The 26,054-nt window shown below is 42.7% G+C and overlaps 1 protein-coding gene across 1 annotated transcript; it reads left to right on the top strand.

Moving 5' to 3' along the window:
• Window positions 1-7,367: 7,367 nt before the first annotated feature.
• On the top strand, window positions 7,368-25,939 carry INHBA (inhibin subunit beta A). The gene is made up of 2 exons (XM_033930276.1): window positions 7,368-8,092; window positions 23,979-25,939. The coding sequence occupies exons 1-2, from the start codon at window positions 7,711-7,713 to the stop codon at window positions 24,863-24,865; spliced, it is 1,269 nt and encodes a 422-aa protein (XP_033786167.1). The 5' UTR covers window positions 7,368-7,710; the 3' UTR covers window positions 24,866-25,939.
• Window positions 25,940-26,054: the final 115 nt, after the last annotated feature.

Genomic DNA, 26,054 nt, shown 5'->3' with positions numbered 1-26,054 from the left:
AGGAAAAAATGGTAGCAAATTGTCACATTCTGACTCTTTTAGACAATATAGTACATGGACATCTTGTCTGTGCTGTGTTCTGCAGAGTACGAAAGCAGATCAGCAAATGCTTTTGCGCACGATTCAGTGTTTAAAATAGTCAGTAAATCATCCAATTTCTGTCAGCTGAATAATGAAATGGCAATCAGCCATTTTCTGGTGGCTGGTAGGATTAAAACATTGCTGATTTATAAAATGTAGATAAGTTGCTCTCAGTATGTTAGCATTTCTCCTTTTGGCTCTCACAAGAGTATCTGAACATGCCTAGAAACAAACTTACAAATGTATTCCAGATCACTCAAAAACACTGAACTGTGGTTTGAGTCTTGGCATCAGCCCTCCAGTTAGAAATCATAGCCACACTCACATGAATAGCGATATCTCCGATTTGAAACCTGCCAAAACATTTTTATAAGCAGAAAAATATTATTTCGTTCATTCTTGTTCCAGAGCAGAGAGGGGGAAGGAGATAACTGGCACCATTAACAACCAAAAAAGCAATCAGAATCTTTTTTAAAAAAAATTTATGTTAGGAAAAAGGTCATGAGTTGCCTTTTGTTCCATGTATGAAAATATTGGTGTGGGACAATTGCTTTGTCAATAAAAGTAACTCCACAGAGCACTGCAGTTATTCAATTGTCTCTAAAGGTTGTGAGTCAAAGAAACATTTTAATCTGATATACTGTTATTTGCATAGATTGCTATGGATAGAATAAGGACTTACCATTCAAGTATGGTGATGTCGGCCCACTTTACCATCCAGATGATAAAGAGAAATAAGGAACTTTTCTTGCCTCTTTTCCTAACTGACCTAAAAAAAGTTTAAAGAAGTCTTTTCTCAAATAAGGCTATCCTGAGAAACCTGCCTTTCATACTCTAAGCTGTCTTATTGGTCTAGCCTACATGCCCACCCATATGGCCCATTGCCCAGGGGCAGTGCTTTTAGCTTCTGGGACTCTTTCAAAGCCATAAGGCCCTTATGCTGTCAAAATGAATGGAGGTATTGACAAGGAAGGTAATCTCGGTGCAAGTCATGGGGTATCGGAGCAGTTCTGTTTATTTTGGGAGGTGTTGCCTATGAATCCAAGATGAGCACAGAGACCTAGCGTTCATGAATACCATGGTGATCAATGACTTTAGACCCTGCCTTGTTCTATTCACATAAACAACTCTTTTTTCCACAACAAATTAATCCTGTTCTAGCTTTAGAATCATTATATATTTAGACTGGTAATTCTAATTTCCCTAAGAAAAGCAAGTCAACAAATCACTGTATGTCGTATGCTAAAAATCAGAGCTGGCTTGTCCTGAAATACTGGAGCCCAGCTCATTAATTGTACCTTCCACCAGTAAAAAGCTAAGAGAGGGTGCTGAAAAGTTCTCAGCCCAACCAACCAACTTCCTAAATTCTGAGCACTATTTTGCCACTGTAGCTGAAAAGAGTGCTTTCTTATTTTGTTAAATTGCCAATTTGCAGACATGAAATTCTATATTTTGACATTGTTTGAGATCATTGATTGAACCATATCCACATCATGCTTTTCTTGGTTGGGTGAGAACTTTTCAGCACCCCCTCATAAACTAGAGTGACAAAATCAGAAAGACTTGATTCTGCTTATGTTCACCCCATATGAACTCCAAGATAACTGGTCACTTCCTGCACTGCCCTCTGTCTGCCAGCAGGTGTTGCTGTAGGCATACTAAATCCTAAATTGAGAACCGATGAGAGCAAGGAAGAAGGAAGGGGAAAGAAGTTTTGGACATGGTATTTAAAAGGCAAAAAGACAAACAAACTTCTGGAATATTGTAATTATGCTAATCTATGATGATGATGAGGTGGGGAGAAGGGAGCTGATGCAAGAGTGGATAGAAGAAAAGTCCAAAAAGGAACAATTACACAACACATACAGGTTAAAGAGGAAGATACAAGTATGGAAGCCAACTGACTGTAAATTAATAATCAAACCCCTTCCCAATTCCTATTTCTCAGCTCAAAAAGTAGCCAGTGAGTCACAAAAGACTGTAAAGTCCTTCCTTGTCTTTGAAGGGATGCCAAGTCCTCTACCTCCTTCTCACTAGCCCCTTTCTCTTTATCCTGTTTCTCTCTGTAGCAGAGGGGGAGTAGGTTTCGGTGATCCAGAGCTCAGGGAACCTGTTGAAACTTGCTGTGAAAGCTTCAATTGGCAGCTGCAGACAAACTGGACAACTTTATGTTATGTGTCTTAAACTCAGCAAAACAACATAAAGGGAAGCCCTATCTTTTCATCTCGATCCCATTTTTTCAAAGGTTTTACTATTTCTCGCCCTGCTCATGAAAACACTGGCAATGCATCAGCCCTTACCAAACTCCACATGGCCCTGAGAAGCTGATTAAGCTCTATCTGACCTTTTTTTTTTTTTTTTTTTAAATAAAGAAAGCTTTCATATAGTTCACTTTAACATGTGTTATGCACAACACTGCAAATCATTCAAAGTTATCAGGGAGTGAGGTAAGATTTCTATTCTATGAATTAGAAATTATTGCACAGAAAGTATAACTGCAGAACCATCTGTAATGAGCAGAATTAAAAATTAGGCATTCTGTTCTTATGCTTTGGGTTTGTTTGTTTTTCTGAAACTGAAAATTAATATTTTTTTTTTCTGTCCATTTTACATTGCCGTATGCTTCTCAACACTTTTCTTTTAGGTCAGGTAGTCACAGATATAACACAAGTCTGTGAAGGGAATGATTAACAGCCTCTTTTACAAAGCCATGCCAGCAGCTGTGTTGCGCTAATGGCCCTGAAGCCCATAGAGATTTAAAGGGTTTCGGGGTCGTTGCTGCGCGGCTTTGTAAAAGAGGCAGTAAGTCTCACTATCTTAAGTTTGAAGCATCAAGAAAGTTACAGAAGAATATAGCTCATGGTTCTTTGCGCAGATGTTGGTTGACATACATTTATGCATACATATACATACAGTACTCCCCTGAAATTCGCCGGGGTTCCGTTCCAGGACCCCCCCCCCCAATAATTTTTTTAAAACCGCAAATGCGACAGGAGAGACAGGAGAGGGGAGCTGGAGAGGCAAGAGAGGGCAGCTGGAGCGCACCGGCAGGTGAAGGAAATCACTCGCGGTCTGCTCCGACCGCCTCTTTCTTTAGTAAAGTTGGGCTACACACCAATCAGGAGCTGCATGTCAAAGCAGCTCCTGATTGGTGTAGCCCGACTTTATTACAGGAAGAGGCGGTCGGAGCAGATCACAAATGACTGGGTCCACATGATTTGTGAACTGCAAATTTATGGGGTAACACTGTATATCTATCTAGTTGTTTGTTCATACGTATATAAGAACATAAAAATTGCCATACTGGGACATACTGAAGGTCCAGCAAGCCCAGTATCCTGTTTCCAACAGTGGCCAATACAAGTCCCAAGTACCTGGCAGAAACCCAAAGAGAAGCAACATTCCAGAACTGAGACTGTGATGTCATAGGCATTGGTGGAATGAGGCATTAAGAGCCAACCTCATCAGTGATGTCACAATGGCTTAATTGTCCTATACTTGGCTCACGTAAGATTTGCCATACTGGGACACATTGAAGGTCCATCAAGCCTAGTATCCTGTTTCCAATAGTGGCCAATCCTGTTCCCCAGTACCTAGCTAGATCCCAAATAGTAAAACATATTTTATGCTACCTATCCTAGGATTCTCTACATTTTATGTTAATTGGGTTTTCTATTCTGCCTTTACCTATTCAGTTCACAGTCAGATTACATTACAAGAAGTTGGGTCAGTTACCCAGGAAGTTACAATGGACAGTTTGATACAAACATTCAAAAGAGTTGCTGGTACAGGTAGATCAGTACAACTGTTAATACAGTTAGGCCAGGGATGGGCAACTCCGGTCCTCGAGGGCCGGAATCCAGTCAGGTTTTCAGGATTTTCCCAATGAATATGCATTGGAAGCAGTGCATGCAAATAGATCTCATGCATATTCATTGAGGGAATCCTGAAAACCCGACTGGATTTTGGCCCTCGAGGACCAGAATTGCCCACCCCTGAGTTAGGCCATAGTTATGAGAATTACAAGTACAAGTAGGTCATGGACTCTTTATTTTATCTCAGGAGTTGCAATAAACAGTTTAGAAATGGGCTTTTATAATTGTCATTCAGTTACTTCAGAGTTGGCTCTGTGTTTTGGTGCAGAAACGGTTTTAAAAGTTTGTACCCAAATTTGGGTACTTAGTGACAGGATCAGTGCCCAGTTTTGGACATGAGGATTTATACCAACTCAAATCTGGTGTAAATCCTTGTGCCTAGATACACTGTGCACAATTTCCAGGAATGCCCCCGATCGACTCATGATGCTCCCATGGCCGTGCGCCCTTGGCAAATCGACGTGGAAAATTTACGCATGCATCTTTATGCAATCCTGCCTAGGAAGATGCGTGCATAAATTCTAATTGTTTCCAACTAGCACTAATAATTATTAGCACCCAATTAACTGCTCATTTGTCAATTAAGTTGTATGTGCAATTATGGAATACGCATGATATGCACCAAGTTTTGACACAGAATTGTGGCACCATATATAGAATGGGGGAGGGGGGGCGGAATGTGTACTCAGTGAACTGAGTAGTTATTAAAGAGATTACAAATGATTCCTAAAATGTTAAAAGCTGGTGGTATTTTTTAGACTAACCAATTTACTGAAGCACAAGCTTTTGAGGACAAGAGCCTGCTTATTAGATGACACTTTCAGTCTTTTTCTAGTCCATTTACAATGCTTTAAGCCTGGGGTGTCCAATGTCGGTCCTCGAGGGCCGCAGTCCAGTCGGTTTTTCAGGATTTCCCCAATGAATATGCATGAGATCTATGTGCATGCACTGCTTTCAATGCATATTTATTAGGGAAATCCTGAAAACCCGACTGGACTGCGGCCCTCGAGGACCGACATTGGACACCCCTGCTTTAAGCAATCTACAGTAGTTTACAATGTTTTAAGCAATCTACATTGCTTTTGGGCAACCTTTTTTGGGGGCAGGAGCTATCCATTTTTGAGGGGGTATGAGAAAGACAACTGCGTTAGTACATCAGTTTAACACGTGCCTCTTTGTCACCTGCTTTCCATGGACAGAACACTTCTAAATACTAAATGAACATAATATTATGAGAACAATTTCCACCATGGGGATGAACCATCCCAGTCACTGACGCAATGACGACTGAACCAATCCAGCTCAAGCTCGCTCCAGTCTGACTGATACTAAGGTCTGGAGAGAGAAGAATCACTCGTTACAGTATTCATATAGCAAAGAGTGAAATGTCCGACTGCTCGCCTAGTACGAAGAACCTTCCTTGGCAAACAGGTAAACCAGTGCTTTGACTTCTGTCTCATTCAAGCCTGACTGTGATCGGTTGACTACTTCATTGGTCATGCAGCTGTCTACTTCTAACTCTCTGAAAATCAAGCTGGGTTTTGAGGACCTGAGGGCTGAATAGTGGCATTTTGATGATTTAGATATTTGTAAGGAGCAGCAGTGTTGCTGAACATATGACAAAAAAAAAAAAAAAATCATTTCAGTGTAGATGTGCATGCGTTTTCTCACATATGACTACAATGGTGTGAGGACAATTCTAACTGTATCTTATGTGTGTTTTTCCATAGTTTGGTCCAAGTAATATTTCATTCTTTTTCTTTTTAGACTGTCTTTTGAAACCTGTCATGATTACAGCACCGGTTGTCTATGAGATATATAATATTACAATGCTGAAGTGCCATGCTACATAACAGGGTCTGTGTAAAAACGGTGTTTGTAACAGAGTTTTCTTATAATGTGTCATACAGGCCACGGGTGTATGTTGCAAACTACAGTATAACATGTCAGCTATTGTGGATAGTTTAGTGATTGGATTGTAGCTGTCCACTATAATCCAGGCTTCCTCTAAATTATGTGCTTTGGAAACTTTTCAATGCTTTTATTGATGACAGCATGCTTTTTTTTTTTCTTAAACTGTCACATCACAGGTCAAGTTCTGTGCACTGTGTAAGGTGAAAAAAAATCCCTGAATAGACCGAGTGTCTGCAGAACCGAGTGCATGCCCACGGGAGAACTTTAGACAGAGAGAGAAAAAAAAAGGGGCAAAGAGGAGCCCCTCATTTCAAAGCAAAATGTTCCTTCTTTAGTATTTTTCTAAAGTCAGTCATACAAATTATGTTAAAGTGGATGATTCAGAATGGTGACATCATGAAATCTGTCACATTATAAGCTGAAGTTTTGCACAGACCACTGGACATCTGTCTAGTGCAAATTATATCTTATGCAGTCCATGCAATAAAGCAGAAATGGTAATATGCTGTACTGTATTTTCACATAGGAGCACTTCAGATACACATGGTGTTCCCATATAATGTATAAGCTGTGTGTCAGAATGATGCAAAGCTCTATTTGGTGTAGAGGCTGAAGACACACTGTTAATGCTCTCTCATGCAGTATTACCAAGTTCACTCTTTTATATTATTTTGTTAATTCTTTGGCTTATTTATTTCTATATCTCTATCTGCTATATATGTACAGCTCTATTTGGACAATTGTATACATGTGGGTGGATGTGGCTCAGAAGGGGAGAGGGGTTCTGGAACAAGGATGGACGAAGAGACCCCTTTACCAAGACTTCTACCTTCTGTGCCCTGCGGCGGCTGCTTCAGTCTCCCAGTTTCATCCTGTCCTTTTCCAGTAAGGAAAAGTCATGTGGTAAACTTCACAGTGCGCATTCCTTTCTAACTTCAAGTCTTTTGCAAAGCCACCGGATGGATTACTAGTATGCAGAGTTGTAAGCTTGTAAAATAACTGAAAGGGGAAGAAGTCTCTACTGAGGTCTGCTTAAACTTTATTAAAAAGAAACAACAACTAAACTGGCTTTAAACATTCTGTTCCGTAACTTCCTTTTCTCTGTTAACACTTCTGCACCCCCCCCCCCCTCCCAGTACTGCCAGTGTTTCTCATCATCTTTGGTGCTTATTATGAGACACTCAGGGTGTGTGTGTATTATTTGGACTGTATTCACAATTCTATTCTTTTCACTTAAGATGAGAGCTTATAGGAGCAGTGCTGAAATACATACAGCAGAGGTAAAAGAGACATAAAGTTCTGAAAAAGAAGGGAATGAACCGGGAGGAGAGGGAGAGGGAGCAGGGATAGCAGCAGCAAGCATGACAATGGTGATATTTGAAGAGAGGTGTGTGTTAGGGAGCACTGAACATAAGGAAGGCAGCCTGTCAGAATATGGGCTGTACTCCCCCTCCCTAATCATAGCCTTTACTCATAGACAAAACTCCCTCCCTCTCATTCACTCACTCACTTCAGACCAATCGTCCTCCCTGTCTCTCTCTCTCTCTCTTTCCCTCTCTCTCTCTCTCTCTTTCTCTGAGACAGAACTCAGAACTCTTTTCACTGACAGCCACAAATATCTACAGCAATTCACTTCATCCTGAGAGAACCTGCAGAGAAAAAAAAAAACCCCACCACCAAACTTCTGAGAAAACTTTCTGCTCCAGAGATTTTGTTGAAGAGGAAAAACTGTGTGTGTTGGTAGGCTGGCAAAGGAAAGAAAGAGAAGAAAAAGTGGGGCCTTTTACAAAAAGGGGGGGGGGCGGCGGCGGGGGAACACCACCACTTTGTTGCTGCCAGGATGCCTATGCTGAGAGGATTTCTGTTGGGGCTGTGCTGGATTATAGTGAGGAGTTCCCCAACTCCAGGAGCTGAGGGACAAAGTGTGGCGAGTGCCTGCCCATCCTGTGCCCTCTCCAGACTCGAACAGGATGTGCCCATTTCCCAGACTGACATGGTGGAGGCGGTCAAGAGGCACATACTGAACATGCTGCACTTGAGGGACAGACCCCACATCACCCGGCCAGTACCGAAAGCAGCTCTTTTAAATGCCATCAAGAAGCTGCATGTGGCCAAGGTGGGCGAGGATGGCGATGTGGAAATTGAAGATGACATTGCCAGGAGAACACACATGAATGAACACCTGGAGCAAACCTCCGAGATCATCACCTTCGCAGAATCAGGTAGGATGGGAACATGCAGGAAGAGAGATGAGGCTGTGCACCCTTTGTCTGCCACAAGACAGGATTTTTTTTAAAAGTTATAGCAAGTCAGTATAGTTCAGAGGGAAGTGGGGGGGGGGGGGGGTTTAGGAAGGAAGGGAGAAAAGAAACAGAGGAAAGCACAGTTTCTGCAGATTTAGCTTTGCTTGGAGATCACTTGTTTAGATTTGCTATAGTCAAACATGAAAAGCAGTGAAAAAAAAAAGTTGAGAAATGTGAGACAGGACAGCAGCCGCTAAAGGGCTTCTATACTGCAAAAAAAATGGTCCTTGAAATACCAGTGGCAGATTTACTGTTTCCTCCATGAAGCTTCTAGGAAAGAAAAAAGGAGACTCTGCTAATGGATTCTCGGGAACAGAGTCACTGTAACATGGCAAAGTAGTCCATATGTCACTTAAGCTCGCCAACAAGGGGTCTTAAACACAGCAGAGGCAAAAGCGCCGCGTTACCCTCAAACCTTGCAGTGAAACTGAAAGCAAACGCATACAGTTAGGGGCAGTTGTTTCGCGCAGTAGCCCGGCTGTGACTTTTGCGCCGGGGGTGGGGGGTGGGGAGGAGGCGATCTTTACTTTCCGTGCAACCTTGACTACATTTTTCACACCACTTTTCTCTCGGTCATGCATATTAATAAAAAGTTCAGCGTGCAGCGTCTGTAGAGAACTGTTTCTTCGCGCGGGGTGTGTGTGTGGGGGGATGATCTAAGACCAGCTGTCAGATCTCCTTTCTTTAGAGATTGTTATAAAACCACGTCGTCTAACAATAAAAGCTAGAATAATAGCATGATCCCATTCAATCCGCCGCCCCCACCCTAGGCAGACGTGACAGGGCAAAGCTGGCAGGGGGGAACGGGAAGTCTTTGGGGTTTTTTTTCCCCAAAAGTTTGCTGCAGCCTTCTAAACAGGGGGGGCCGGCGCTCACAACCTGTGGACTCAGATCTTCTCTTCAGCAAGGAGAGAAAGCAGACCGTCGCGCGCCGGCTCGGAGGCGTTTTCCGGCCTTCGGGTGACGGGATGAGCGGGGGGGGGGGGGGGAGGTCGTGCTTCCATTATAATCGTATCCCCCCTAGTTCACGAAACCGTCTGGTTTTCAGGATGCGACTGAAAATACCTCTTCTTTCCCCTCCCCGAAAGGGAAAAGCCGGCGGTGCGCCGGCCACCTGCTTTTCAGCCGCACGCCGGCGCTGTCTTCCGTCACCTGCGCAGAAAAATGGTTCCTCCCATTGTGTGAATTTTTCCTAATGCGCCCCCCTGCTGCTTTCTAAACCGGTGCTTCTCTGCCGTATTACACTTCTGAATTCACTGTGCTGCTTTTTTTTTTAATACTGTATATCTGTTCCACGCTAAATAGAGGAGGATAGACAGTTTGGGATTGGACACCGCTTTCAGGAAGGCATTGCGTAGTGATCTTTGTTGGCAGGGGTCCTCCCTAGCCAATGACAAAATATGCCCCCGTTCCACCGATCTTTGACGATAAATGGGGAATGTCCGTCGGCGCTATTTCCCAGACTTCTTAACAGTTGCCCCCTCCACCCCCCCCCCCCCCCAATGGCTGGAAATGTCAAAGCACCGCTGTGGTTAAGGAGAAGAGACTGTCTCAGATGACTGTGTAAACGGATAAGATGACTTGCCCTTTGTGAAATACGCGTAGGTCGCTTCTGAGCAGTTGTGAAATACAGGTTAGTGCTGATTAACACTGAACGTGGGAGAGCTAGCCTGCTGGAGACAGGTACACACAATCGTGTGCCCGTAGGGTATCAAAGAGCATGATTAAGAACGTGAGATTTCTGATTTTTGACATGCTAACTGCCTTAAGGCGTGTTAGATAGGTCTCAGGTAAGGATGGAAAGAACAACTCGTATGCAGTTCTTTAATTGTGGATCTGAAGCTAGCCATTCAAATACAAAGGCTGATGATAATGGTGCATTCATGAATGCCTTCAACCTTTCTAACGGGTTGGCCTGCTACCGCTTGTAAGTGGACCTCCCATGCAAATGAGCCCAGAAATGCATTGGGATTCACCAGCTTTGAGCTAGTTTTTTGCGGGTTTCCGACCCATCAGGGGACAAAAATTAAGGAAGGAGAGATGTAATGGGCAAAAAATGACAAAGTAACTGTCTAGGCATCTGACACCCTTGTACATGCAAAAATCCAAATGTGTTGGACGTCACGTGGAAAAGAACAGCATAAGACATATAAGTAATTATATACACACAATACAGTACTCTCAGTTAACCAGCTCCCATGGGGATTGATAGATGCCAGATAAAGGTAGTTTCTGGTTGCTTGAGAGTTACTATAAAAATAGGCCTAATTAATACTATACCCCATACTATGCCATACCATAAACTGTTCCAGGCATGTGGTAGGCAAAGCGTGGGCATACTCAGATGTGGCGTGCCAGGTTTACACTTAAATATCCACCAGAAATTGATTTTATTTTCATTTTTATTTAAAGTAGTACAGTATTTATTTGATTTTTTTTTTTGCTGGTTGCTTGAGTCTACTGTATACATATACAGTTTCGATGCAGTGTTTGCACAGTTCCCTATGCTAATTGAACTGTGCTGTAATTTGAATTTTTTTTCTCAGAATCATTGCTTCACTCGAAAACTAGGGGAAGCTCTGTGCATAAATAAAGAGGAGAGAGAGACAGGGACAATAAGCAATTGGAGGGGAGTGGGGGGGGGGGAGGTGCAGTGAGCGAGTGAGAATGAGTGAGGAGAGAGAATGAATATATATCTTGCTGGTGTCATCTGAGGACAGGATTTCTTGAGCTCCTTCCTTGCATAGGTATTCTTCAAACCGAAGATGAATAGCACAGGACAAAGTTTAGCAAATCATTCTCTATTTCACTGCCATCCCATCCAAATAAAAAATGCTTTAGTATGTACTGGGCTTCAGTTAGCAGTCTAAGATAACCAGTTAAGCTCAAAGGCTTCTGCTGGGAATTAAAAATCTGATAAGACAGTCATAGGTTATTTTCCAAATCTGAAAATCAATTACTGTACTATATTCAATATTAAATGATTCTGTGCCATAGTTTCTTCTGCTCTGCTTTCTTGAGAAAGGCAGAACCAGACAGTAATTTGCAATGCTATTAAGATCTTTCGTGTCAGTAACTAATAAGCTGGCAACTTAATGGATCAGATACACAAAATGAGTTGCCAGAGGCAGTCAGAAGAAGAACAGAAGCAGCACATAAATGCAACACCTCAGAGTGCAAAATTTGCAGAAAGAAAAGGCATTTTTCTATTTTGAATAAGAAGCAGTGCTAAACTAATGTGCTTGAAAAAAAAATTAGGAAAGGCATAGACATGGGAGGTTTTCAGCGTCATAAATTCATGTCATCGCTATCTATTTTCTTTTCTTTTTTTACCTTAGTTTATTCAAATTTACTAAAAGATGCCTCGCATATCAAGAATAGTAATGAGGCAGTGACCACTAGAGGGCGCACGCCGAAGACTTTTCTGTTCACTTGGAAATCCGCACCCACGTCTGCTCAAATCCTGACTCTGCATGTTTTTTGTTTTAATTTTAAAAATCTTCACAATTAGTTGAGGGTTTTTTTTTTAATTTTTTCTCTCCCTCCTGCCTCTTTCTTATCTTGTGTAAAAGACAAGAATGCTCAAGAGTGGAAAAATGTCTGTCTCTAAATGACTTGGAGGACAAATAACAGCAACTAAAATTGGAATCATTGTACAAGACTTGCTAGATCACTGGGAGAGGAGACACTAGTTTTAGAAGTAAGGGTATTGTGAAAACTCTTTAGAGCATTTCAGCATATTACATTTTATAATAAGCCTTTCTGCTCTTTCCTCTGTAGTGGGTTTGCTCTATTAATTTTATTTTTTTTAATAATTATTTTTGCAAAGGGTTATGAGGTCATGGAAAATGCATTAGTCCAGCTCTTCATCAAGAGAGGAGGGAGTAGCAGCATGTATAGGGTGGGCAGTTTGGAGGGACCCCTTTGAGCAAAAGCCTTCCCTTTAGCCTGCCCCATTTACAAATTGAGCAAACCAAAGAAAGTGAATTCTGACAGAGGATGTACTTCTTTATTTATTCCATTTTTTTTAGCCCATCCTCCCAAAGGAGCTCAGAACAGATTACAAATCAGGTACTCAGTCATTTTCCCTATTTGTCCTGATGGGCTCACAGTCTATCTCATGTACCTGGGGAAGTGGAGGATTAAGTGACTTGCCCGGGGTCACAGGGAACAGCACAGGGTTTGAACCAACAACCTCAGGGTGCTACTGTGGCTATAACCACTATGCCACACTCTCCTCATTTGACTGATTAAATGCTGACTAAATCTATATCTCATAGGAGTAGCTTTTGTGAATTTTTTTTAAACCCTGGGCTCAAGAAGAACATAGGGGTCTATAGATTCAAGCATATTAACATAGGGCTACCATATGGCTCCAGAAAAAGGACGGATTAAGACATCTGAGTTTCACTTCTATTGAAAGCAGTGGAAGTAAAATCTGGATGTATTAATCCGTCCTCCTTTTTCTGGAGTCATATGGTAACCCCATGTTAACAGGAATGCAAGCGTTTAACATATGTAAAATGTACAAACCCATATATAGGGAGAAAGTCTGTAAATGGTACTCCAGATTCTATATTGGGCCTCTGGGATCAGTACCCTTTATAGAATTTTGTGTAGCGCTGTGATTCACGCCTAATTTTAGGTGCAAGGAGTTACACCAACTGAAACCAGATGTAAATCTCAGTGTGTAAGTTGGGTGTGGATTCTAGAAATTCTAAAGCATTGTGCGTATTTTAAGGGAGCCCATGCCCTGTTTGCAGAACCACACGGAAACACTTAGGTGTTACTCTATGAATGGGCACCTAAGTGTGTTTTCACACACATCTGACATTTCTGCCCCATTTTGGTGACTCTCAACCAAAAGAGCTCTTTGTTATGCATCTAATGTTCAGTACCATACATAGAATTTCCCCCTTAATGTCTGCAGCAGCTAACACACTTGTATGCAAGTCCATGTTATCTCACTTTAAGCGTAAGGCTTAACACACAAAAAAAGTTAAGATGAACTGTGAAGCACGCAAATGTATGTTAAGCAGTTCTGGCTTCATTAATACAAGTTAAGAAATGCAATTTGTATTAAATCACCATGAGAAGGATAGGTAAGCTGATCAATTGGTTTATTTTTCTATTTGGATGTTTTATTTTACTTCGCATAGAATTGCAGAATATAAATTTTTTAAATCAATCAATCAATGACCATTACCCCTTCCTGCTTCAAACAAGGGTATGATCCAGTCCGTTCCACCTAATGGAGGCCCTTGTTTGATGGGGGAGAGCCTGGAGTGGGTGGATCAGATCATCAAACATTCTTTATGTCAGCTATTGGGAGCCGAGAGAGCTTCCACCGGGCCTGTGTTAGATCCCATTCAGCTGCCTTACTGGTAATGGTAAAAGATCTGCATGGACTAATGCAATGACTTACTGGTACATTAGATAGATTGTGAGTTCACCAGGACAGACAGGGAAAAATGCTTGAGTACCTGAATAAGTTCATGTAAACCGTTCTGAGCTCCCTTGGGAGAATGGTATAGAAAATTGGAAAAATAAATAAATGAGATAAATATAAATGACCTATGTATTGATTGCTTAATGCTCCATGTGATAGAAGCTTTCTGTCTTTTAGTACTCTACAGCTTCCCAATATCTCTCCTTACTTGTCTCCTTCTATGCCTCCACCCACCCAAACTCCATTCATTGGGTAAGTCCCTCCTAACGGTACCCTTCTCCTCCACTGCCAACTCCAGACTCCGTCCCTTTCTTTCTTGCTGCACTCTAGGCTTGGAACAGACTTCCTAAGTCAATATGTCAAACTCCGCCTCTAGCAGTATTTAAATCCAAGCTAAAATCCCACTTTTTCGAGACTGCTTTCAATTCCTAACTCTCACTCACCGTAAGATACCTATGTCCATCCTATCATTCTTTCTGCTAGAAACTCCCCAACCACTATATATCCTGTTTGTCCAAATTATACTGTAAGCTCTTCTGATCAGGGACTCTCTTTTACATATTATATGTACAGCACTGCATATGCCTTTCAACGCTCTAGAAATGATAAATAGCAGTAGCACATCAGGCATTACAATCCTAGCTAATACCTGCATAAGGCTCAGTGCAGGAATGGTTAATTGCAATGCTGGCTTGTGCATAGGCCCTTAGGGAATGACGTGAGGATAAATTTGTCACCGCAGGATCTCAGTATCCCCGTCCCGTACCCATAAGTTCTGTCCTTGCCCCATTCCAGGAAGCTCTGCCTTAACCACACAAGCCTCGAACACTTATGATTTTAAAGTGTTTGAGGCTTGCGCAGATGAGGACAGAGCTTGCAGGAATGGGGCAGGGACAGGGACAGAGCTCGTGGGGAGGGGACGGGGATCGAGAGGTCTGGTTCTATAACCTATTGCGTCCACTCTGACATCTTTTGGGCTTAATTTTTTTTCTCCCAACTCCACACCTCTCTATAAATAAACAATACAGAAGTAGACTGTCCTGTTCGACATAGTCAATATTTAATTCAGATTTCAAGACATAAAAGGAAAATAAAACCCAACAAACTAGACAGTTCATGACAAAGTCAGGAAAATAGGAGCTGGAAGAAGGTTTATTTGCTGTATCTCATTAGGCCTGCATGAGGGAGGACTTATGGAAACAATTTAGAGCACTACATCTGCATATAGTGTGGTTGCAATACAGCTTTCCATTGATCAGAGAGCAAAACTGAGCAATATTTGTTTAAGTGAGGGCTAACTGCAGCTTCGGTTTGGATGTATTACTTACCTTTTCCGAATCTGATCTGAAAGTGAGTTATTTCAGGACTGCACGTTATATCCCTGCCCTAGTGGGTTCATAGTCAAAGTTGCCCACGAGGCAATAGAAGGTAAAGTGGCTTACCCAAGATCACAAAGGGTCAAATACTGTAAATTTATTTGCATTTATATCCCGTCCTCCCAGGTTACAAGTTTACATACATAATAAAACATAGCAGGGTATAGTAATGTAGAGCATGTGGTTAGAGCCACAGCCTCTGCACCCTGAGGTTCTGGGTTCAAATCCCACACTGCTCCTTGTGACCCTGGGCAATTCACTTAAATTCCCCATTGCCCCAGGTACATTAGATAGCCTGCCAAGACAGATAGAGAAAAATGCTTGAGTACCTGAATGTACATCACTTAGGTTATAAGTGGTATATAAATGCAAAATACGTAATAAACAATACATTTTGAATCATGGCATCATAGGACAATACATAAGAGAGCATGATAGTACTCAAAAAGCATGGCACTGGAAGTCAGGCGCTGGGAAGATCCACACTAAACGTATAGAGATGGACTGTATTATTTAGTAACCTATAGAATTTTGTAGGTCTTAGGCCTCCTTTTACGAAACTGCGATAGCAGTTTCTAGCACGGGAAGCCGCGCTGAATGGCCCGCGCTGTTCCCGATGCTAATTGAGTTCCTATGATTGTCGGGAGCAGCGCGGGCCATTCAGCGTGGCTCCCTGCACTAGAAACTTCTATCGCAGTTTCATAAAAGAGGGGGGGGGGGGGTAAGTGCTTTGAAAATGAACCCTATACTCTGTAAATGCGCACAGTGGCGTAGCGAGGGTGCTCGGTGCCCGGGGCGGTGGTGCCCCCTGCCCTGCCCTTCTTCCCTGCTGCGTGCACGCCCCTTCCCCGTACCTTTATAACTTAGGCGCGAGCATCCACCAGCTTACTGCCCGCTTCGGCGCTCTCTCTAACAGCACTTCCTAGGCGCAGGTCTCGAAAGTGACATCAGAGAGAGCGCTGAAGCCGCCGCGGTCAGCAAGTTGGTGGCCGCTCACACCAAAATTTAAAAAAAGGTACGGGGAAGGGAAAGGGCGTGCGCACACGTGGCAGGGGGAGGAGTGGGAAGGGGGCGCCCAGGGCGGTCCGCCCCCCCCCTCACCCCCCCTTACTATGCCACTGAAGGTGCATGCCGTTTAAAGAGCTTAGCTTAACACGGATTTTGTGTCTAACCTTAGGTGCCAGCATTTATACCTGGTGAAACCTGGTGCAGTTACAGCTTAATAATAAGTCCTGCCAATGAGTTTTCAAAATGAATTTCAAAGATTTATGAGATATGAAATTTATAGGAAGAATGCTTTATGTAAACTCTTAATTGAGCTGATGAGGAAGCTAGCAGCAGACATCACTGCTCAACATGAAAGGTGGTTCCGTTGAGCGCAGCTTCTGAAGGTTCTTAGAAGTTCTAAAGAGATTTATGTAGAGATCAACAGCTTTTGAACTATAAGTGCATTTCTTTGAATGTTCTTGTCTGGTTATGGCTCACTAATTTGCATTACTAGTATCCCAAAAACCCACATGGATTTAGCATAGCAGGAAAGTGAACTGAAGAATTCCCCTCCTAGGGGACAGAGCTTCAGATTTTCAGAATCGGTATGAATCCCGGACGCAGCGGGAGTATACTTAGTCCCGCGAAACGCAGGCTGCGTCGGAAATGAACGATGGCAGCAGCAGCAACGGTGCTTTTTTAATTGTGGCAGTGCACAATAAGAAAATAACTGCTGAGACATCAGAAAGGTAAGTGCAGTTTTTTACTGCCACATGAATGAAATTGAAAATATACGGTTTAGATAGCGGTTCTGATTCTGTGCTTACAGTTTTGCGACTTGAGTGAAGCACGCCACCTTAATGATTTTGAAATATGAAGTTATGCAAAAACACCTTTTTAAAAAAATAAGAAAAAGTGAAAAATTAACCCTCCCTTTTACTAAACCGCGATAGCAGTTATTAGCGCAGGGATCCGCGTCGAATGCTGGGCCATTCAGCGCGGCTCCCTGCACTGAAAACTGCTAGCGCAGTTTAATAGAAGAGGCCCTAAATTAAAGTTTTTATCATTAATAAAGAAATAAATAATTTTTGAAGAGTATATTTGGTGGTAGGGGGAACTAGAGCCTATGATGTGAATGGCTCATAGACAACCCCGCGAAAGACAAAGGCGCGTGCCGACAACTGAGTGCAAGATGGAGGCGCGCGCTGAAGAAAAATACAGTTTTTAGGGGCTCCGACGGGGGGTTTTGTTGGGGAGCCCCCCCAGTTTACTTAATAGAGATCGCGCCGGCGTTGTCGGGGGTTTGGGGGGTTGTAACCCTCCACATTTTACTGTAAACTTAACTTTTTCCCTAAAAACAGGGAAAAAGTGAAGTTTTCAGTAAAATGTGGGGGGTTACAACCCCCCCAACGTCCCCACAACGCGGCGCGATCTCTATTAAGTAAAGTGGGGGGTTCCCCCCCACGCCCTCCCGGCGGAGCCCTAAAAACAGTAATTTTCTGCGGCGCACGCCTCCACGCTGCGCTTAATTGTCTGCGCGCGCCTTTGTCCCGGCGAGCTTTTGACCTGACATCAATGTGAATAATAGCAAGTGAACGTTTGTTCACAGAACAACTCTTAGCTGGTGAATTAGCTCTAAAATCTGAGGCTCTGTCCCCAGGAGGGGAATTCTTCAGTTCACTTTCCTGCTATTCTAAATCCACGTGGTTTTTTTGGATACTAGTGTTGGATACTTGATAACCACGGGTTATTTGTTCTTTTTTGTTATACTCACTCATTTTCATGACACAACAAGCTGGACTGAAAAATTGATGACCAAGTTTAAGGCACCTATTTTTCAGCAGTTGTGCATGCAAACCGCAGCATTTTAATAACATTAAGGGCCATTTTCGATAGGACGTCTAAATCCGACTTTGAACGTTTCCCGCAAGATGCCCAAAAGTCAGGGCGAAGAAACATCCATTTTTGAGCATCCCAGTTTTGTTTTTTTTCCCTTTTGAAAATCACCTAGTTAGACATCTTGACCACCAGGACATCTAACTTTCTTCAGGCATTTTCAACCAGAAAAACGTTTAAGTTCAAAACGTCCAAACCCAAGTCATTTGGACATAGGAGAGGCCACAATTTATACTACACTGACCACACAGACATGCCAACAGAGCAGTGGGACACCTAAGAGGGCACTGCTGTGAACTTCACATAAAGGGTGTCAGGTACACATTTCACCATAACCCACTTATAGTGTGTGGTGAACCCTCCAAAACTTTCCCAAACCCACTATAACTATCTGTCTACCACTCCAATAGCTCTTATGGCTCCAGGTGGCACCTATATGGCAGTATAATAGGATTTTGCTGGGCTCGCACTTTCCACCATAAATGTAGTGGGTAGAGTGGAATATGGGCCTAGATCCCCCTCTTTATGGTTTACTTCACCACCCACCAGGTAACTCCACACACCTGCTTGCTGCTCTACTAGGCTTCCCCATACCAGATGTTGCTGTTGTAGAGACAGGTATGTACTGTTTTATTCAGATCTTGGGGGGTGGGGGGTTTGGGGGGTCAGCGACCACTGGGGGAGTGTGGTTGTGTCATACCTTCATGCATCCAGTGGTCATCTGGTCTGTTTGGGTACCTTTATAGCACTTAGATGCTTCTAATCAGGTCTGTCTCCGGATATCTGAATCGTGTCCGAGATGTCTTTGGAAACGTTGGATTATATCACTGCAAGACACCTAAGTATTAAGCCCATCCAAAGTCCACCCATAACATGTCTCCAACACGCTTCCTTGAACTTTGGATGCACAGTGGATAAAAGCCTAGCAAGAGGTTTCGAAAGTTGGTTTCGAAAATCAGCACTTGGACGTCCTGGCGATGAGGACGTCCAAGTGCCAGTTTATGTCGTCTTTTGGCTATTGTCCTTTTTTTAAAATGAGCCCCATTGTGCCTAACTCCTAGTAATGATCCCTGATCTGCCCATACTCATTCCATGGCCATGCCCCTTTGAGTTGCAGGTTAGAAAAGAGAGGCACGCATGTGAAAGAATCATTACTAGGGCAGATGTGCATGCAAATGAAAACTGTTGCCAAGTAACTACAATTATTGATTGTTAACTAATTTGTACCCAGAGCTTGGATTTGTGGGCAAATTTATACACCCAACATTTGGTAACCTATATAAAATCCAGAGGAAAGTGTCAATAGGAGAGGTAGGACTTGAACTCTGGCTTCACAACCTACTCCTATAATCACAGTGGCGCAGTAAGAGTGAGCAGTGGCCAGGGTGGTGGCGTCCCTCCCCCGCCCTCTTCCCCGCCCTCCTGCCGTGCATGCGCGCCCCCTTCCCTGTACCTTTTTAACTTCTCCAGCATGAGCAGCATGCCCACGTCGGTGCCGACTCGCCCTTTGTCATCAGCGAGAGCGCCAGGGAAGTTGAAAAGGTACGGAGGAAGGCAAAGGGGACGCGTGCACGGCACTGAGAGGAGCGGAGAGGTAGAAGGGTTTTGCGCCCTTAGGAAGACCGCCCCTGGGGTGGACCAACCCCCGCACCCCCCTTACTACGCCACTGTATAATCACTAACCCCCCTATTGTACGTAGTACAAGACAACATAAGATAAGGTAGTGTCTAAGTGCTTTAGAGCACAACTACAAGGGGATGTGCATGTGGATGGGTCATGGGTGGGGCATACACTTGCATGAAAAACTTGCAGAATGCTATAAGTTGAATGCTTATGTGCTAACATTTAGACACTAGCATTTACTGTACATCTGCCTCTTACACGGCACAGATGATAGCGCCTAGATTTTGGCATGCATATGTTGGCACGCTCTATTTCATAATGAAATCTTGACAAGTGGATTTTTGATGTCTGTTAGTGGCCTTTATGGATTTGACCTCAGGTCACTCCTGGAGTAGTGGCCAAATGGTTAGTGCAGTGGGCTGACAACCTGAGGAACTGAGTTCAAGTCCCACTGCAGCTCTCTGTTACCTGGGCAAGTCACATAACCCTCCCTTGCCCCATAATGGTCAATACACAGCCCATGTCAAGTTGTTTAGGAGACACTCATTAAGGGATTGTTGTGCATCACCAGTTGGTTTGTTTTTCTGTTGCCTCCACTATCCCTTTCATGAGTACATCGCAAAGAAAAAACAACTCCCCATACTGATATTCTAAATGCCTATTGGCCAATATTCAATGTGAGGTAACCAGCCGGGATCGGCTTCCGACTAGTTAATGTGCATCTTGGTGGCTAACCAGGCATTTAACTGGTTATTGCCACTGAAAAATAAGCTAGTGATGTTGGGGGATGGGGGTTTTCCGGATGTCTGACTACTTAGGTCCCGATATTTAAGACGTAAGCAGTCAAACTAAGTGGGCAAATGTGGCCGCAAAAAAAGCAGGCCTATCTTTTCCTTCTAAACTATGGCCAGTTAAGTCTGAATATCACCTAAACTGTCCATGTTCTAGCCAGTATTGAAAACCCCAGATATTTAATGCCGGTCATGGGAAATGGCCAGGCATCGAGGGTCTGGGTTTAACGCCAGCGGTGGGCAGTCAGTGTGCTGCCTGCTGTTGGCTGAACATCAGGTGGCTAATTTTCAAATATGGTAATGAAAGTGATGCAAAGCATGGAAAGGGGATGGGATTTGATATACCACAATTCGATATGGCTGCAGTCAAAGCAGCTTACATGTCATATACAGGTACTTATTTGTACCCAGGGCAATGGAGGCTTAAGTGACTTGACCAGAGTCACAAGGAGCTTCAGTGGAGACTAAACTCTGCTCCCTGGTTCTGAGGCCACTGCAAGCAGATTCTCCATTTTGGAACAGCAGCACCAGTCTTATCAATCATAGAGCTTACTATTGCTTTGCCAAAATTGGATGATAGCAGAGCTCATTCATTCATTCATTCGTTATTTATTTATATACCACTTATATCCTAAGTATTATTATGTTTATTCAAATTTTTAACCACACTTCAATTTAGCAACAGCACGGTTTACAAATAAATAGGAAAGAGAGAAGAATGCCATTAAAACATAGAAAAGCAAAAAAAAGATGAACATAAAATCCAAAATTAAAAAAAAAAAAATCAAAATTAATTAGAGTCAAAATAGTCTAAAGAATTGCCAAAGAGAGGACTCTGCTCCCAGTATTTTCAAGGACATGCTAGACCAAAGAGATGAGTCTTAACCATTGACCTGAATTTTACATAATAAAACTCAGGGCGAATCACAACTGGAAGAGAATTAAGCTCAGAACCCATCAGCTGGACTTTTAGATTTCATTTGCTCAATTATACAGCTCCTTTATATAAAGAGAGAACCCAAAAGAGCCCAAAGCATTGTGCAGTGGCATAGATTGTGTGTCAATTCCTTAAGGAGGCCACATTTCACTGTTCTGAGAGGGTCAGCGCAACACAAGTCTCCATCAACCAGTTCACTGAAGCCATATGTGTTCTTAGATTCAACGACAGCTCAAATGTATTTTCTTGCTCTCCTGCTGATACCAAACTGATGACTTGCGGCTTCTCAAAATTTGATGTGACCTGAAAGCAGTGGCATAGTAATGGGGGGAGGGGGGAAGAAGGGCCCCTGGGTGCCATGTTGGTGAGGGCATCGGCACTCCTTCTTCTCTCCGCCCCCTCTGCCTCTTTCCACTCCTCCCCTCACCACGCGGCCTGCCCCGTCCCTTCTCCCCAACCTCTAGTTGTTCACCGCCGCAAGCAACAGCTTCAACGTGTTCCTCGCGACTACATAAGCTGATGTCACTTCCGGGTGCCGCACATTGGAAGTGGCATCAAAGTGAGAGCTGCTGGGGTCGCGAGGAGCACGTCAAAGTTGTTACTCGTGGCGGTGAACAGGGGGAAGAGGGGCCATGCGCACGGTAGGGGGAAGTGGGGAAGGAGCGGGGCGGTGGAGACGAGGGTAGGGGCGCTTCTCACCCTCGCTATGCCCCTGCCTGAAAGTTATTGACTGTGGCATCCTGGGCAGTTTTCAAACTCAAAAACAAGTCTCTTGAATAGCAGTGAGAGTGAAAGAGAGAGAGAGAGAGAAAACAGTTCATATTATGTGTTGTTTACCAGAACTCCAAACCGTTGACTCACTTGGAACAGCAGCTCAGTCCATACAGTATTATTTTTCAATAACCTTCCCAATCCTTACATGACGGCTTTGATGTTGATCTTTCCTTGCTCTGTTTTAACATTTCACTAATGGCTTGCTTCTATCTTTCTGCCCCGAGAGTGAACGTTTAAAAGCCCTGAGACTGCTGTTAACACTTTCCAGAACCAACTATCAACAGTCGCAGAAAAACACACAAAACCTTTTTTTTTTTTTTCCACACAGCAAAATGCACTCTTTGAGAAGAACTAACCAAGTCCATATGCCTACCCTGATATAGCAGGAATGCATCCCCTGAACAAAACCTCTGCACTTTGGTATATTGTATTATACATTAACATAAGTACTACTTCATGCTCTCATGATCAAATCACCCAACAGAACGTCTTACTCATTTCAAGTTCTGCCAAGAACATGGAGTATTTATCAAAGGAACTCCCCCTCATCATCAAACTCACGATCATCCTCCTTCTGCCAGCAAGTTTATTCATAGGAGAAAACCATCCTAAAATATGCTGTTCTTTGGCTTTTAGCTCGTTCCTCAGCATATTTACCATTACAGTACTATAATTACCTTATGCAGGGCACATTTAATTAAAAACAGAATCCACAAATAGTATTTTCACTGAAGGAAAAAAAATAGCCTTTTTCAGGGAATTAGAAAGCCTCATTGGCATAAGGGTAGCTTTCGCCATACATTTTAAAAGGAAATTGCACTTAAAGACTAAGCCCCCCCCAATCTTTTTTACAAAACCACGAAAGCGGTTTTTAGAGTTCCTTGAGCGTCGGGAGCACAGAGCGTTTAGTGCAACAGCCTGCGCTAGAAACCGCTTTCACGGTTTTGTAAAAAAGGTGTGTAGGGGGAGGGGTAACTTCTTTTTTTTTTAAAGTAAGGATCTATATTGCTAGTAAAAGTTTATAGTTTTCAAGTTTATTCATATTTGTTATACTGGCCATCGATGAGTATCTGGTTGGTTTACAATGCTAAAACAATATCAAACATAAAATTTTAAAAATAAAAAGGGGTGGGGGAACATGGTTAAGATGATTACATTTGACATAAATGATACAGAAGGAGATAGGGGAAGGGGAGAAGAGTAATTACATCAAAAAAATAAGAAGAGGTATTAGGGGATGGGTTCTCGTGAGGGAAAGTAAGAAGGACGCTGCGATTGGAAGAACAATGTTATTTTATTGTTTGGAATGCGTCCTGGAACAAAAAGGTTTTAAGATTGGTTTTAAGTTTATAGTAGGAAATTGGGCAGCCACCACCACTTGGATCACTAGCCCCCTCTTCTATTAAACTGTGCTAGCAATTTTTAGCGCGGTGAGCCGTGCTGAATTCCCGCGCTGCTCCCAACACTCATAGAGTTCCTAGGAGTGTCGAGAGCAGCGCGGCTCACCACGCTAAAAACTGCTAGCGCAGTTTAATATAAGAGGCCATAGGTCTCTGGCAGGCCTGTTTGTTCATAATCCAAATTTCCTGGTCACTTGGTACACGCGGTCATGAATTTTGTCACAGATGTCATTATTGTGCTGCACATTAAAAAAAAAAAGTGTAGGGCTGAGCCAGCCTTCATGACTTACAAGAAGATTGGATGCCAGCACCTATAGAGTAGAGTAATCCATTTTTAATCCATTTCCCTATATATTTCTTATATCTAGAAAACATAAATGCTGAGCAGTGACTGATTTCATTTTTAATAATCATAGTATAGATGAGAACAGGAAAACTCTGAGGTCCTAAAATACTGAGTAATGTAAATTCTGTCAAAATGTTTATTGCGATGATCATTACCACATTCAGATCAAATTAACATCTGCAAAATCACAACTAATTTGTTCTTCTTTGTTTCTCTTTAATTTAGGACCTTCCAGAAAAGTTCTGCACTTTGAAATCTCCAAGGAGGGCAATAATTTGTCATTGGTGCAGCAAGCCGATCTTTGGCTCTTCCTTAAACTCTCCAAGTCCAACCGGAGCAGGACCAGAGTAACCATCCGCTTATATCAGCAGCATCAAAAAGTGGTTCTTCAGGGCCTAGAGGAGGATCAGAGGCCAGAAAAGGCAAAAAATGAGTTTCTTATAGCAGAAAAAGCTGTCGATACCAAGAGAAGTGGCTGGCATACCTTTCCTATCTCCAAAAGTATCCAAGGCCTCTTGGATCAAGGCACAACTTCACTGGACATCCGAATAGCATGCAGTCAGTGCCAGGAGACTGGAGCCACAACTGTTCTAGTAGGGAAAAAGAAGAAGAAGGACGGGCAAGAGAAAGAAGGTGGGGGAATCACGGCAGCAAGTACAGGGGCTAAAGGAGAAGAAGAGGAGAAGGAACAGTCCCACAGGCCTTTCCTTATGATCCTGGCCAGACAGTCAGAGGAGCATCCTCACAGGAGGAGGAAACGTGGCTTGGAGTGCGATGGGAAAGTAAATATCTGCTGTAAGAAGCAGTTTTTTGTGAACTTCAAAGATATTGGTTGGAGCGAATGGATCATAGCACCTTCTGGCTACCACGCCAACTATTGCGAGGGAGATTGCCCCAATCACATTGCCGGCACTTCGGGCTCCTCTCTTTCCTTTCACTCCATGGTTGTCAATAATTATCGTATGAGGGGCCATAGCCCCTTCACCAGTATCAAGTCTTGCTGCGTCCCCACCAAGCTGAGGGCAATGTCCATGCTTTACTATGATGACGGGCAGAATATCATCAAAAAAGATATCCAGAACATGATCGTGGAGGAATGTGGTTGCTCTTAAAAACCAAGGCAGCAGTGCTAGTGAGAGCAAAATGAAATAAAGTCAAAACAAAATGAGCTGACCACCACCTAAAGACCACAGGAGAAGACTAAAGCCAAAGGAAGGAGGACTTCATTTAGTCAAGCCTGCAGCGAAATTTGACTGTCTGAAATGACAACCTGGCATTAAATGACCAGACAGCCAAGTTTCTGAATAGTGTGTTCATTCGGCATATTTCTGCAGTGCATACAAATATATATATATATACATACATGCATACATATAAAGATGAATTTGTGTGTATGTATATATTTATATCCATATGTATTTGTATGAGGGGCTTCTGAAAAGTTCTCAGCCCAACCAACCAACTTCCTACATTCTGAGCGTTATTTTGCCACTGTAGCTGAAAAGAGCGTTATCTTGGGCCCCCGTTTATTAAGCTGCGTTAGGGTTTGATATCACCGGCCGCTGCGATAAAAGATCCGACGCTCCTAGAATTCCTATGAGTGTCGGAGCTTTTAACCGCAGCGGTAAAAACCCCTAACCAGGCTTAATTAAATGGGGCCTTATTTTGTTAAGTGCCAATTTGCAGAAACAAAATTACCTGTTTTTGAAATTGCTTCAGATCATTGATTGAACCATATCCACGTCATCCTCTTCTTGTTTGGGCTGAGAACCTTTCAGCACCCCCTATATATATATATCAGATTACTTTGGTAATGAAATAAAGCGCAGGTGTTCAAAACTTAGTCCTCTGCCCTATCTCAGCAAATATTCAGAGACCACAAAGTAACATTTCACTAAGGTGCTTAAAGATCTTAGAACTATGCAACCAATTTGGTTTGAAACTGTTTACCTGAGTCAAAAAAAAAAAAAAAAAGAGAGAGAGAGAGAGAGAAAGAAAGACTATTTTTATTGGAAGAACAGTATCATGTTTAATTTTTGTTTTTAATTTGATGAGAGATACTTGAAAGGAACATGTTTGACCACTCATGGGAGCCAAACATTTCTTTGTTTTATAAAAAAAAAAAAAAACAACGAAAAAGAAAAAAAAAACCAACTAAACAAAAAAATAAAAAAGCAAACAAAAAATTGGGGGTGGGGGGATTGTTTACTATTTGCACTACAATGGTGTTTGACCTGTCTAATCCTTATTTAACAAGCATTTTACACATATGTGTTTAAAAGCTGCACTTAATGTGAGCTA

This window comes from Geotrypetes seraphini, chromosome 2 (genome assembly GCF_902459505.1).
Source record: "Geotrypetes seraphini chromosome 2, aGeoSer1.1, whole genome shotgun sequence".
Lineage (NCBI taxonomy): Eukaryota > Metazoa > Chordata > Amphibia > Gymnophiona > Dermophiidae > Geotrypetes > Geotrypetes seraphini.
The sequence above is the reverse complement of the archived record's forward strand: the minus strand, read 5'-3'. Positions and strand labels throughout refer to the sequence as shown.